Raw genomic sequence first — 16,380 nt, forward strand, 5'->3', positions numbered from 1 at the left:
GCACGACGTTGTTGGCTGCCGCTCTTGTGCTAGATTTAACAAACGCACTATAAAGAGAAGATTGGATTGTGCCAGGTTAGTTTTTGGGAAGCGGTGTAATTATAAAATGCCGTCGGATGCTCCGGCGCCAGCTTCCAAAAAGCGCAAGGACAAAACAGCAAAGCCTAGGCTGGAAGAACCGTCCGTCCCGGACGTCGGTTCTTTAGAGGGCTCGGTGGAGCCAGGGGTTCAGCCAGAAATTTCTTTGGAATCCCAGGGAGAGACTTTATTACTGCAAGATGTGACCTCTCAGGAGGTAGGCCAGGCGGAAGGGGCTTCTCAGGTAGCTGTTCTTCCCTCCCTTCCTAAGGTGGTTAGGCCCTCCCCTGCTGTTTCCAAGGCTTCTCCCAGGGCAGGCCAGGTTTTGTTTCAGGAGTTACCCCTAGTTCTTCAGGGCCTGTACCTAAGAAGCATATGCTTAAGATGGCAGAAGATTTGATTACAATGATTAGAGGTTCTATGCCCCCTCCTGATAAGAGGCCTAGGGTGGAACCTGAGCTTGGGAGTTTTGAGCAGTGTTCGGATGCTTCTGAGTCTTGACTGAAGACTTGCAGGAGTATTCCCCTTACTCTGATTCTGATGTAGATGATTCTACTCCTTCTGCTTCTCCTCCTGAGGATTTTTCATTTTCAGAGACTCTTCATTCCATGAGGGAGCATTTTAAATGGGAAGGTCAGGATTTCTCTGATTCCAGGAAAAGGCTTAGGGAATTTTGTTTCTACCCCAGCATAGGCCTTTAGCTATACCTCCTGTTCTAGATGTGGTAGAGGATGTTTTTGCAGAGGCTTCTCTGAACCCTGACTCTTTGCCTCCTGCTCCAGTTAAACCGGATAGATATTATAGGGTGCCTGAAGCTCATAAGTATCTTTTAAGAGTCCTAGGGCAGACCCAGAAACTGTTTCACAGGGGCCTAAAGGTGTTAAGGCTTCTGTTGTTAAAAATCCTGTTCCTCCAGATAAAGAGGCTAGGGCTTTGGATAGATGGGGAAAGAAAGTGTATACTTCTTCCACTTTGGCCATGAGAGCTTTGAATTGCCAGTTTCACATGTTGAAATACCAAAATTATCTCCTTTCACAATTAAAGTCTAAGGTAGATGCTTTGGCGGAAGGTATTGAGTGTAAAGAGTTGCAGGATTTAGTTCATGTTTCTGAACAGGTGGGTAAGCATTCTTTGCAATGTGGTTTTGATGCTGTGCAGGCCTCTTCGAGGGTGGCTGCCACTGGTTCGGTTCTTCGCAGGCACGCCTGGTTGAGGGATCAGAATTTAGCTGAGCATGTGAAAACAAGGATTTTAGATGCTCCTTTACAATCTGATGTGTTGTTTGGTTCGCCTGTGGAAGCAGTTCTAAAGAAAATGGAAGACAAGGCTAAGTCTATGCAGACTGTTAAAGATTTTTTGCAGGTTCAGCCTCCGAAGTTTAGTAGAAATTGGCCTACCAAGGGGTGGACATATCCTGCTTATGATTCCCAGTCTAGGGGTAGGTCTAGACGTGGTAGAGGCAGAGCTCAAGGTTCTTTTAGGCCTAGAACAGGGAGTTCACCTGCTCAGTCTTCTGGTGAGGGCAGGGGTCAGTCCTTTCGTAAACAGACACAATGACCTGCCTTTTCAGCTGCCAGAATCTTCTCGGCTGGCAGCACCTTTGGGAGGAAGGTTGGCACTTTTCAAAGAAAACTGGAGTTTAATTACCCAAGACAGATGGGTATTGGATATCATTCACCACGGTTACAGGTTTTATTTCCATACCTTGCCTCCTTTCAAAGGCATGCCAGACATTCCTCCTCAACAAAGGAAAGAGGCTCACAAGCAAATTTCTCTGTTGCTCCAAATAGGGGCCATTCAGCCGGTTCCTGTGCCAGAAAGGGGCCTAGGATTTTATTCTCGCCTGTTCCTAGTACCAAAAAAGGGGAACACGTGGAGACCAATTTTGGATCTGTCTATCCTCAACCCTTATCTGGACATTCCCAAGTTCAAAATGTTGACGTTACAACAGCTTTTACCTCTGCTGGGCAAAGATCACTGGATGGTAACTTTGGATCTCAAGGAAGCTTACCTTCATGTTCCTATCAGACTAATTTGCAGGAAGTATCTGCGTTTTCGAGCTGGGAATTCTCATTATCAGTTCTCTGCATTGCCCTTTGGCTTATCTACTGCCCAGAGTATTCACAAAGGTTCTGGCTCCAGTGATAGCTTTCTTCAGGCTAAAAGGAATACAAATCTATCCTTATTTGGACGATTGCCTGATTCTGGCTCAAGGAAGGGACGTTCTTCTTCAGCATTTGGAATATGTGATAGCAGTGCTAAGATGCCTAGGGTATTCTGTGAGCGAAATAAAGTCCAGTCTAGTACCCTCTCAAGACATGTGGTTTCTGGATCTGAGTCTGCCTACAGCATCCCACATGGGCATTTTAACCCCGGACAAACAAAAGAATCTTTCTCTTTACTTCCATCAACTATCTCATCAGTCCGGGCTGACTGCAAGGACAGTCCTTCAAGCCTTAGGGTTCATGGCATCTTGTATTCTGGTACTTCCCAATGCCAAACTGCATATGAGGAAGCTACAATGGTATCTCAAAAATGTATGGACACAGCACTGCCAGGATTTGGACACTGTCATTCAAATAATACCTTGCATTCAAAAGGAATTTTTGTGGTGGGCTCAGGAATGTCACCTAAACAAGGGACTCTCTGTGACCCGGCCAGAGGCGAGTCAGATTCTAACGACAGATGCCTCAGACACAGCTTGGGGAGCTCATCTGAATGGAAAGTGGATACAAGACAAGTGGCCTGCCAGACTGCAGCATCTACATATCAACATGAAGGAGATGTTAGCAGTCCAGTTTGCATTACTGGCTTTCAAGGATTTACTTCTTCCAGGGCAGGTGTTGATTCTAACAGACAACACAACTGTCATGTGGTACATCAACAAACAAGGGGAACACATTCTTATCCTCTATGCAGGCAAGCAATGATTTTGTGGGAGACTGCGTTAAGCTTGCAGCTGAATCTTCAAGCAAGGTTTCTGCCAGGAGCACAGAACTCCTTAGCAGATGTGTTAAGCAGGCAAATCATGGATCCCCACGAGTGGAAACTGGATCTTCATGTATTTCAGACATTGACAGTGTCATGGGAACTCCAGACATAGATCTGTTCGCTTCTCCACTAAACCACCAGCTGCCAAAGTTTTGCACGAAAAGGTTTCATCACACAGCCTGGAAAGTGGATGCTCTTTCTTTCAGTTGGAAAAATCTTCATGTGTATGCCTTTCCACCTCTGCCTCTCCTCCCAAAGGTACTTCTAAAGGTCAGACAAGACAAGCCAAGGATGATTTTAATAGCTCGATTGGCCTCGGCAGCACTGGTACCCATTGCTGAGGAGTCTGGTAAGGAAGCCTCCATGGCCCTTACCTTTGATTCCACACCTATTGTCTCAGAAGGACGGGCATCTGCTCAATGTCAAGCTTCACTCTCTTCATCTAACAGCTTGGCATATTCTGTTTTGAACCATAGCAGGTCTCAGCTTCCTCAACAAGTTTTGAATGTGATTATGGAACCAGAAGACCTAGTACAAGGAAAGTGTACGCAGGAAAATGGAAGAGATTTTTATTTTGGTGTGCAGCAAAGGATTTGGATGTTTCTGAGCCGAATTTGAGTGTGGCTCTTCAATATCTTATTGAGTTATTGGACAAAGGTTTGTCTTTCTCTTCCATTAAGATTCATGCTGCAGCAATTTCAGCTCACTATGATTGTGACCCACCATTGTTTTCTCATCCTTTGTTCTAGCAATTTCTTAGAGGGGCAAAGAATATAAGACCCCCATGAGCTCCTACTCCTGCTTGGGACCTCAATTTTGTGTTGGAGAAACTCACTCTACAACCTTTTGAGCCTGCAGCTACTGCTGAATTGAAATATTTGTCATGGAAGACTGCTTTTTTGTTAGCCATTACATCTGCAAGAAGGGTGTCTGAATTGCAGGCCCTTATGGCGGTTGAGCCTTTCCTGATTTTTCATAAGGATAGGGTATCTTTACGTACTAATCCTTCCTTTATGCCTAAAGTGGTTTCTAGTGTGGCTTTAAACCAAACTATTCATTTGCCTACCTTTTTATGCAGATCCCCAAAATAAGGGGGAAAAGATTTTGCACACTTTAGATGTACACAGGCAGTTGCGTTATTATTTAAGCAGGACTAAGGATTTTAGGCAGTCTCAGCAGTTGTTTGTTTCTTTTGCTTTGAGTTCTCAGGGCAAGCCTGTGTCAAAACAAACTATTTCTAAGTGGATTGGGTTTTGCATTGCATTTTGTTATTCCCATCATGGCAAGGAGATTCCAGCTGGGATTAGGCCTCATTCCACTAGGGCTACTGCCACTTCTACAGCATTTCTAAGGGGGGTGGCAACTAAGGATATTTTGGAGGCAGCTACTTGGAGTTCAGTGCATACTTTCTCTAAGCATTACCACCTTCCTCTCTACTCTAAATCTAGGGCTGGTTTTGCCACGGCTATTTTGCAGGGCATGTTGTCAGCTCCTGCTTCCTTATGATTTGCCAGCCTCCCTTACCTCTGCTTTGGGATTCTACCCAAGTGTTAGGACTGCAGCAATGTGGTATGAAGAACATAGTACAGTTTTGTACCTACCATAAATGTAGATGTTCAAGATCCACATTGCTGCAGTCCAATTTACCCTCCCTCCTTCCCTCTGTGTTTAGGGGTGGTTGTGTGGGTGAGGTTATACTCTTGTAAATTTGTATATATTGTATATATATTTGGTGCAGGAGTGTGTGGTGTTTTTTGGTTTTAGCCTTATCTTTTTAGGGTCTTCTGACATCTGGGGCAAGAAAAGACTGAGGATATGACGTCGGTCATGCGCATTTGTACCCTGACGTCCTGACGTCAGACTAATGCGCCTTGACCGACGTCAGCCATATACTTTGGTATTCGGGCCGACTGGGACAGCGGACTACCCAAGTGTTAGGACTGCAGCAATGTGGATCTTCGAACATCTACATTTATGGTAGGTACAAAACTGTACTTTTTGTGGTAGAAATCTCCGTACGGTCCCCAGAGAGTTATGCAGTCAGCCAAAACGATAAATAGAAGTAAAACACTGCAAAACTCACCACCATGGATTAAAATATCTCTCTTTATTAACGAACAGATGGATAAGCGCTTTCACGTACCTAAGTACGCTTCATCAGATCTACTTGACTGTGCTTATCACTTCACTTTTATACTCAGCTTTAAAAATAATTGATCCAATTACAACAAAAATCATTCAATCAATCATTCAATAAAACTATAAAGTTACTTAAAGAAACAAAAATCATTCAATCAATCATTCAATAAAACTATAAAGTTACTGAAATCATCCTTAAAGGGGGCATGTCAAGATCTATCTATTAGACAATGGTAGCATAGAGAATAATAAACATGGAAACCAAAGGCTATGAAGCCCCATATATATTAAACATCTTTTCGATTTTAAACCTTGAATCTTAATTAAATGTGTTTGTCCTTACTCACAGAAAAATGCATATTATACATGAAGAGATATAGAAATACAGATATAATGAATACCTCAAATATGTACCATGTGTATATAAGGCCTTGAAGAAAATTATGTGCCGTAATTGGAATGTACTTACGATGGATGATACGGTTAAAGCTATAGTGGGGAAAGACCTAGATTTGCCTATAGGAATTCTCTCAATTTAAAACGGACATTGTGTTTCAAAGAGGATAAGCAAACTGTTAAACATTATAAATATACTCCAAGGTTAGGGACTTTCCCATGTGGCAAATGTAATATGTGTCAGTACATAACAACTATACAGGTCTTTGAACATCCCAAGATGAATTTTGTATTCACCCCCAAATGTAATACAACATGTGAGACAAAGAACGTGATATATTTAGCCTCTTGTTTAGAATGTGAGGCATTTTATATAGGCATGACTAAAAGAAAATTCAAACAAAGAATTTATAACCACATCTATGATATCAGGAAACGTAATGAAACCAATGCATTAGCCAGACATATTATTGAATATGAACAACATAAATTTAGTTTCAGGGTCCTACAGGTAGTACATCTTAGCAGAAGAGGAGGTAGTAATATGAATATACTAGTACTAGCTACTACAGAATTAGATTGGATTTTGAGGATGGGGGCACATCTACCCCCTGGCCTCAATCACACTATCTCCGTGAAACCTGTTTTGGATGCTAGGCTATATCAATGAATATGTTTTTATGTCACATACTATATACTTATATGGCACATTATTATACCATATACACATTTTGATGTACATTGATTTTGCAGTTTATTAATTTTATCTATTTGTCTGTTATATAATAATGAATGCTATATATGTCTTATATGACATCAGGTGCAATATTATTGTATTTTATAAGTGTATTTATCTTAAAACAGTTTTTATATGAGAAATTCTCCTATTTGATGAATTGATATTCATATATTTAGGTATATGTGGTAGAATATTATTTTAGTATGCAATTATGTACATATAGATGTAGTAAGCTGAATTGAGGTATACATGCCCTCACTAGTTATATGCCACATGCATATGTTTCCATAAACTTTATTTTCACACATATTTTTATTTTTATTTTTATTCTTCATCAGTATAGGGATTGGTTTTATATATATATATATATATATATATGTATATATACATGCATTTTTAATATAATATAGGCATACCTTTTCTATATATTTATTTAAATATTTGATATTTTAATATATACACATGGTACATATTTGAGGTATTCATTATATCTGTATTTATATATCTCTTCATGTATAATATGCATTTTTCTGTGAGTAAGGACAAACACATTTAATTAAGATTCAAGGTTTAAGATCGAAAAGATGTTTAATATATATGTGGCTTCATAGCCTTTGGTTTCCATGTTTATTATTCTCTATGCTACCATTGTCTAATAGATAGATCTTGACATGCCCCTTTAAGGATGATTTCAGTAACTTTATAGTTTTATTGAATGATTGATTGAATGATTTTTGTTGTAATTGGATCAATTATTTTTAAAGTTGAGTATAAAAGTGAAGTGATAAGCACAGTCAAGTAGATCTGATGAAGCGTACTTAGGTACGTGAAAGCGCTTATCCATCTGTTTGTTAATAAAGAGAGATATTTTACTCCATGGTGGTGAGTTTTGCAGTGTTTTACTTCTAGTTACCTGAAGTTCTGAGACAAAGTAAATTTAAACAGAAGAAAAATCTTTTAAACTAAATGAGTAACCCAGTGTTTTGTGTTATGTGCTCAATTCAAATAACTTTCTCATATTTAAGATGCTTAATTACAGCAGTACCACCATAAATTAAGTACTGTTTCTGTAATTAAGGTGTTCTGTACCTATAGTGTTATGTGCAAATGTTTCCAAAATTGAGTTGTTTTGAGTCTGTTCATTTTTGCAGAATGACTAGATTGCTACTTGTTGTTTTTCTCCCCCTCCAATGGCTCTGATTTCATTAGATACGTCAATTTCTTTCTTTATAATACATTTATTAAGTGCCTTAGAAATGATAAAGCTCTGTATGTGCCTAGATTGTAATTTGTGTGTGTTTTTGTATTTGATAAGGCATCTTTCAGCTGTCTTGGGAAATAAGTTTGACCATGGAGCAGAATCCATTGTCCCTACTCTCTTTAACTTGGTTCCAAATACTGCCAAAGTCATGGCAACATCAGGAGTTTCTGCAATCCGTGTTATAATTCGTGTAAGTACCCATTTTTTTTTGGGGGGGGGGTGTTAGTATGCTGCTGTTTCTTCATAACATGTTTGTTCATTGTTGTTCTGAGTTTTGAATTAAGTATGTTTTAGTCTGGATAATTTTTGTTCCTGTATTTCTACTTTATTCTCAAAGATATTTGTGTGCCTGCTGCCTAAAGCTAAATTTATGTCCTGTGAAGATGCATGGAATGAATTTGACACTTGATAATAGAAATGTTAGAACCACCATCACTCAACTTCATCATAGTTTGCTCTAGGTTTTTCAGCTTTTAATAAAACATGTATGAGATGGCTTGCTATGGTTGAGGGATTGTAGCAGTCCAACTCTGACTTATCTAACTGAAGATGTAGTGCTGCACAACTTTGGTGTTAAAACACAAATACCTGACTTCTGAAGCCTTCGCTAGTAGGTGACATTTGGGATTTTTAGGTTCATAGCTACTTACTAGGTTGTTGATCCGTGAAGGTCTTCAGAAGCTTAGCTCTGTTTTCCCAAGAGATTTATTGGCCCTTCTGTTACAAGTACAGTTAACCCAGAGCCCTTTGTATGTATAGCACATATAACCAGGATCTGGCACACATTTGTTACACCTATCCATATGGGACAGTGGTGCTACTCCAGGGGTGAGCTTGTGGTTTCCCATCCATTTGTCCTGGTTACAATTGAAGTAAGAGGCATACTTTGCTTTCTGTGGACAGGATGACATGCAGATGCAGAGTAGTATTTCTTTGTGAAACATATATATATATATATATATATATATATATATATATATATATATATATAAAATCCATCCAGCTTGTTTTGTTTAAATTGCAGAAGAGGTTAAGATCTCATGAGCAGGTGTATCTGCCAGTATTGAACTTGTAGGTGTGCAGTAGGTCTGACAGTGTGGGAACAGTGGAGTCTCTGTAAATGATACAGAGATCTTCCATTAGTCTGTACAATACTGAGAAGCGGGACAAAGGGTTGAAATGGTCATTGTAGTTTTTGTGATTTTGTCCCTTTATTTTCTTGATGAGAAAGACTTTTGGTTGTTTAGGTTGTGCCAGGTGTTTGGACAGATACATTACCCTAATAAATGCAGAATACACTGGAGTAATAACCTCCCTGGACAATTAAGCCATGTCCTTACTAATAAGCTGCACAGTGAAAAAGGACTTTGTTATAGTAGTGGGTACTTGATGATTCATGGTCAACTCTTTGTCATCATGGCTTCCCGATCCTGTTATTAGTGGATCTGTTTTCAGAGGTATATTGTTGAAATGATAGATGCAGGGGACATCATGCTTACCAAAGGATACTGTTATTTTTTAATGGTTAGTTTTAAGCCATGGTTTTGGCACCAGCTGATTGACTGCTAAAGACCCTCCTGAAGGATTTTGGCATCTGCTGGTGATTTATGTTGGCACAAAGTGTGCAGTCATCTGCAAACTTGATCAGACCTAAGTCCTTAACATTAGCTTTGACCACTGAAAAGTTAATTACAAAGAGGAGTGGCTGGAGAACTGAGCCATTAGGTACACCGCTGGTGGCAGGTATTTTTGTGGAAATAGAGCCCCCCACCTTACTTTCCTTGGTTCTAATTGTGAACCAGTTTGTTATCCATTGAGCTACATTGGGATTGAGATGTCCTATTTCATGCTGATCAGTAGGCAGCATGATTTGTTTTCTGTCCCATTAAAAGCAATGCTCTTTGCTTTGTGTAGTGCTTTGATAAATTGTTTATGTGAGATGTGGGTGCGGGGCTTGACATTTTAATTGTTTTTTTAGAAGACGTTTCCATTTTGGTCTGCTTTTAGTACTAGAGAGATGGAGTTCCACAATGTTGAAAGTTTAAGTATATGGAGTCCCCTGGAGAATTGTAAGATTTCATTATGGTGAGTGGAGATTTGTCTTTTTGTCTACTTGTCTTTCAGGGGAGAAGAGTGTAATGATTATTTTGTATGGTTGGACAGGTTCTCTGGCTTATGCAAGATTTTTGTGTTCAGTAGCAAGTTGTGATAAAGACAGTAGTTGGGCAGTTCTTAGGTTCCCTGTGTGTACTAGACAGTGGTATGACCAGTGGGTACAGTCTGCGACAGATCTGGCAGTTTTTTGTATAACATTGTTCTAGATTTGTCAGTAAAGTTCTTGGAGGTTACTGAAAATGAGGGAAGCCTGCCATAGAGAAAGCAGTAAGTAAGCAGATGTTACACATTTTCTGACTTCATCAGTGAGGAATGTTTTTACTCTGTATAAAGAGCATAGTTTCTGAATTTTTTCCTTTATGGCTTGGTTAATGTCTTTTTAGCATCTTTATTGAATTATCACTTAAGACGTTGCCAAACATACATTTATATAAAATAAAACAAGCCATGTTAACATGTTTCCAGTTACAGACAATATACATCGCATATATTCTTTTGTATAACTACCATCAGTCTAACAATACGTAAATTGTTCACTTTCTGCCTTCACATAAACCTCTCTTCCATATCATAATTCTGCAGGTATTCCCACAATTTCTATTCTTTTGTTTGTAACTATTGCCTAATCTTTTCTAGATTCCACTTTCCACTTATTTTATCACTGTTACAGTATTCCGTACTTCAAATACAGTTGGCTTAGACTTAGATTTCCATTTTCTAGTAATTGTGTTTTTTTGGCAGCTACCAGAATTAAGATTAACAAGGCCTTACTATATCTCTAGGCAGTTGAAATCCTGTATCCCGACTGACATGAATAATTTTCTTAATTATGCCCATTTCCTCACCCAATATTTCTGACAAGAGTACTGCCAACTCATTACACTCTCAAAAACATGTTTTTTTTTTTTTATTTATTGTTATTTGATTACCAGGAAAGTCTGATTGGGTAGGAGCCCATTTTCAGGGGAGGCCTGGGGAGAAAAGCTCCTAAGTATTCTACAACATTGTATAAACAATAATTATACAGTCTTCTTTAAAAAAAAAAAAATTGTAGTTTAATTAATTATGCCAAATTAGACATAATATGAAAACATTAGTTACAAATAGATAAAAGTTATATGATGATTTAATAGAGAATTAGCCAGTTTATAGAGAATTCTAAGTTAAGTTTGTATAAAACAAACAGGGATTGCAATATGAAGTGAGAGAAATGGGGGCTTATGGTATATTTATAGAGAAAGCCAGGGGAAAGAAATTGATAGAGGTAAGGAAGTGAGTAAAGGAGAGAGAGTAAGGAGATGTAAGGTATGAATAGGTATTTGCTGACATATAGGGATATAGTTTATCCTGGTGTTGAACAAAAATGGAGACAGCTTTTGGCTAGGAAGTCTTTCAGAATGTTTATTAAGGACAGGAAGGAGGATGTTCCCAGTTACCTGTTTTTTCCCCATCGTACCACTAACATTTGCCATCTGCCTGAGGAAGAATTCTTTGGACTCTGCTTGGGGTGCAAAATACCTATGCAAACACTTCCAAGCTAAAATCCTAAATGTTTTAGACTTGTTTTGCTTTCGTGGGAGCTATACAAATGTCCTCCGATTGTTGCTTTGTGGGTTGTTTATCCAGTCTGTCTTCCCAGTCTTTTCTAACATCCTCTGATTCCCTTACTTATTGTGCAGTGTTTTATATGCCTTACTAATGATCCCTTTTTAACAGCAACTTCTGTTCTACATTCAGCTAAAAGCTTTACCAGAACAAGTCACTGGACTCCCCTATCTTTTTCTCTTTGCTTATAGTCTGATTTCAGTTCCTGATAGGGAAGGCAGTCTCTAGCTTACAAGTCCAAATGTCATCTTGGCCTTTTCCCTCTCTAGTTATTTGCTTCCAATACCTTGGTTCCCTTGCCAGCTTTTCAACTAAATTCCAGCTCCCTTTTACTTATTTTCTGTACCCCTAAATGCAGTCATCCATATAGGCAAAATCTCCTTTCTCCATTCTTGTGTTGGTGCTGTTCTTAAGAATACTTTCTGCTACTCTATGAATATAATATTACCCCCCCCCCTTTTTTTTTATTTCTCCAGATCTTTTGGGTTTCTAATACTATGACTGGAGTGGACCCCATTCCTAAGTCAAAGCACAATTAAAGTTCATGAAATTAGTATCGCTTCAATTTTTAATGTCAGCAGCTGCAGTGTGCCCATTTATGACGACATCTGCAATTTGTATGGGGTTACATGTATTGGTAACCTATTTAAATACATTTGTAGATTATTTTTTATAAGACCCATTGCTCCTACTACTGTTGGAACCGTCTGGGTATCTTTCTTCCACATTACTCTCGTTTCTGCCTGCAGATCGTGATATTTTATGACTTTGTGTCTCTCTGTACGCAAGGCAAGGCAGTCACTGGGTGTATTGATTTCAATTATCAATGCTACTTTTGTCTTCTTTTTTTAGACCACTATGTCTGGTTTTCTAGCATCTATCGTTTGAACTGTTGGTAATGGGTGATCCCTTAAGAAGTTAACTTCATCATTTTCTGTGATGCTTTGTGGTTCATGTTTGCAGTGTTGTTCAGGCACTTCAGTACCATAATATTTGCACAATCCTCTGCAGCAGTCTTGCCACATTATTATGCCTTTCAGTATACAGTCCTTCTACCATTGGTGTGTCACAGCCAGCAACAAGATGTGCGACCCTTTCCAGTTCAGTTTTACAAAACTTACATTTGTCTATTTCTTCCACATGTTCGATGGACTTTGTAAATCAGCGTTTACGTAGCCCATTGTCTTGGGCTACCAGTATTAACCTTTCATCTCTTCGTTTAAATTCACCTCTTCTTAACCATTCCTGCATTTGTTCCTGATCAGTATGAGGTTCTCCCAGAAGTAATATTCTTAATGGCCGTTTTTCTTGTTAAGGGTCTGCATCCAGAATCCCACTATACTTATTTGTTTAATTTAATTTTGTCTTCATCCCCTTGTAACACCAGTAGAAAGTTATAATTAATTTATGCGCCTTAACTGTGGAGCTCTAAAATATCCCTTTAAATCAATTAATTGTAAACCACTTTGTTCTGTTTGAAGGAGCAACTTGTCCCACTTGACCCATGCCTTCTTCGCCTCACAGATGAATTCCTTCAGATCTTTATTCATTACTGTCCTCAGCTTCTCGTCTGTTTAATAAAACTGTGCCTGACCTGTAGATAGCTTGGTTAATGTGTTGATATTTCAGCTGCAAATGTCAATGACACTTAGGAGTTTAGCCTAGTGGACCTGTTTGAGCTTAGTGTTAGCAGAGATGATGGTAAAATATGTGCTTTGGTTTGAGAGGGGGTTTGGAAGTAAATAATAACTTTGTTTTATCGGGAGTTAGTGGGAGTTGAGATTTGTTTAGCTAAGATTCAGTAGAGGAGAATGCGTAATGGGCTTTGTGTTGAAAGTTTTGTTATCATTTTTGCTAAGCAGATCAGAGTAGAGTTGTCAGTCTGTTGCACCATAGTGGTATAGTGATTGCTAGCAGTAGAGAGATCATCAATAAAGTGGTTTAAGTGCAGACAACCTAATATAGAACTTTGTGGGTCTCCTATTTGTACTGAAAGAAAAGCGGAGGTATCATGCTTCTATTTGACTGCCTGTGCCCTGTTCGATAGGTAGCTGTGGAACCAATGTGGAGAGATATTGTCTAGTCCTATATTAAAGAGTTGAGTGTGAGCTTTTCATGGGACATGGTATCAAGGCTTATAGATAAGTCTAAGAAAAGTGTAGAGATTATAGTACCTTCATTTCTTTCTTTCTTTTAGTAGAATTGCAATGAAGCAGAGCCGTAGTAGTGCTGTGTTGAAGCTTAAAGCCATGCTGGGTAGGAGAGAGTTGTTGATTTTCATCTAAGTAGTTGAGAAGTTGCGTATGTGTGTACTTTTCTAGTGGTTCTTGTGATGAATGTGGTTCTGTTTGACTAGGGAAGAGGTTATAAATGGTATGGAACATAACTGTCCCGTTTTGTTGAGAGCTAAGATAAGTATTTTGTCTCCCCTAGTTGGAGTGTAGACTAAATGGTCCAGCAGCTTTGAATTTGTGAAGTCCAGAAACCATTGGGCATAAATGTTGGGGGATGTACAAGTCTACCAGTTGATGTCTGCAGTGCAGAATAGTTTTACTGTCTAATCCCCACACACAAGGCATGTACCATCTACTGTAGCATGTCGTAACCTGTGTTTGACCTGTGGTACAAGATGGTATGTGAAAAAATTTAGTTTGGGGGGGCAGAAGCTATTCACTCTAGTGCGCGATGCATGTTTAAAACTTCTGCTTATTTTGCCCACTGTACAGAATATTACTCCGTGCTTTCTTGCATTAGTTTTTAATACCAATGCACAGAGTTAAGGTCTAAAATTTAAGTATAATACTGAACTCTGTTAAACACTGTGCCACTGTTTTGTTTCTCTTGAAAATGTTTTGAAATTCATAGACTTCACTAGTGACCTAGGAATGAAAGCATTGACTACTGCCCAGGCAACCTGATTTCAATTCGAACCTCAGCCACTAGACAAAGCAGGTAGAGAATATGAGCTTGCCCCTACCCAGTATGGATTTAGGCCTCACCCTATCACTGTTAATGCTGTGAAGCACCTGGCAGAAGCTAGGGACTTGTCTGAGAGTAATTTATACAGAAGGGTGCATAAGTTGGGCTGAAGCACATATTGAGGTATGGCCAAGTTTCAGCTGAGTGCTTTGCCCATCAAGCCTGGTGGTAAGATAAGAGTGAGCAAGAGGTGGAGAACTAGATTAAATACTCCCCAGCAGCAGTGTTATGCTGGCGCATGTTACACAGTCTTCTCACCAACCCTGGACATGGGTCATTTAGATGGGTCTAGTAGATCTGGTAGGTGAGGAGAGGTCCGTCCTGGGAGTAGCTGATTGTTCAACTCTGAGGAGATAAAAAAAAAAAAAAAAAAAGAGTGCAGTTGTCTTGAAAATTCTGCATGAGGCAGGGATTATTTGATTTATGGCCCTATTGATAACTCACTGCTATTTAGTTGTCAGCTGTGCTACATAGGTTCATAGGTTGGTACTAGGCTATCAGCCCTAGGGCCTATACAAGCCTAGCCATAACAATTCCCTGGCTATTTCTTCCCACATTATTTACTTTCCTGGACCCCTGTCTAGCAGGGCGACTGACGTGATCCCTGGGGTGAATTTCCTTTCTCCCATCCAATCGTCAAGGTTCCTCTTGAAGAGGTCCAAAGAGGCACTCCGCTTGACATGTATGGGCAATCTATTCCAGAGTCTGGGGAGTCTCTGGGTCAGGAACGTATCCCTCCAGCATGTTTTGTTTATTGTGATGACAAGGTTTAGATCCCTAGAGCGTGTAGCTCTGAGGGATTGGGATTTCTTTAAGTGTAGCATGTCCAACAGCTCTGGGTTTGACATGGCCTTGTATGTTAAGCAGAGATCGCCTCTGAGTAGACGATATGCGACAGAGTATAGCTGGAGTTTTTTAAGGCGGTCAGCGTAGGGCATCTGCTTTAGGCCTGTGATTCTTTTAGTGAGGTATTTCTGAGGCCTTTCCAGTTGTTGCAGATGTCTTGAGAGGTACATACCAAATGGGGCGTTGTATTCTATAGTGGGTCTAATGAGAGATGAGTACAGTGGGACAATGACCTCCTTTTTTCTGGATGAAAAGCCCTTCGTGATGAGGTGTGCCACATAGAAGGATTGCCTGACTGTTGTGGCGATGTGGTTATCGAAGGTGAGACCACTGTCCACCTGTGTCCCTAAGTCTCTTATCACACTTTCTGTGTTTAGTGTACTGCCACCTATATGGTAATTCATGGATACATGTTTTTTCCCAAAGGGGATAACAATACATTTCTTGGCATTGAGCTTGAGCCCATGGCCCTGGCACCAAGCATCTGTTTCTGTAAGGCTCTTTTGTAGAGTATCCACATCATTTGGGGATTCAATAATGGCTCCCAGTTTGCAGTCATCTGCAAACTTTGTTAGCCAGAGTCCCTTAGTGTTGACCTGTACTTCAGAGAAGTAGATGCCAAACAAGAGCGGCCCCAGGACTGAACCCTGAGGTACTCCACTTGTCACTTGTCTGGAGCTGGATTTGGAGTCGGCTACTTTTACAGTGTGGGTTCTATCAGTAAGCCATTTAGCAACCCATTTGGTGACATAGGGATTAATGCCCAACTTAGTAAGTTTATCTATGATTCCAGAGTGGGGGATGGTATCAAAGGCCTTGGCAAGGTCTAGATAGGCTGTGTGGACCACCTTACCCTTGTCCATGGCTCTGGAGACTGATTCAAAGAAGTCAGTCAGGTTCAGGAGACGAGATCGGCCCTTCACAAATCCAAACTGGGTGGGGTCCAGTGTTTGAAGGTTGCCAATGTCTTTGTTTATAAGTTCCATGATAATACGCTCCATGGCCTTGCAGATAAGGCTTGTCAGACTGATGGGACGGTAGTTTCCGGGATCCAAGGTGGATCCCCCCTTGTGGATTGGGATAACTGTAGCTCTGCGCCACTCAGTGGGCACGAAACCTGAGGTGAGGCTATGATTAAACATGACACTTAGGTGAGGTGCCAGTTCATATTGTAGTTCATGTAGTACACAGCCCGGGATGTCATCTGGTCCCATGGATGCTGTATTCTTGG

At 39.9% G+C, this 16,380-nt stretch overlaps 1 protein-coding gene across 20 annotated transcripts in view; it reads left to right on the top strand.

Annotated features, from left to right (window-relative positions):
• Positions 1-16,380, top strand: part of CLASP2 (cytoplasmic linker associated protein 2) — a 7,203,062-nt gene that overhangs the window by 2,140,635 nt on the left and 5,046,047 nt on the right. For all 20 annotated transcript variants that reach the window (XM_044064956.1, XM_044064947.1, XM_044064955.1 and 17 more), the window contains one exon: positions 7,659-7,794. In XM_044064956.1, the coding sequence (XP_043920891.1) occupies positions 7,659-7,794 (136 nt within the window). The remainder of the gene's footprint in view (positions 1-7,658; positions 7,795-16,380) is intronic.

This window comes from Protopterus annectens, chromosome 3.part0, assembly GCF_019279795.1.
Source record: "Protopterus annectens isolate FY-2018-M chromosome 3.part0, PAN1.0, whole genome shotgun sequence".
NCBI classification, from domain to species: Eukaryota; Metazoa; Chordata; order Ceratodontiformes; family Protopteridae; genus Protopterus; species Protopterus annectens.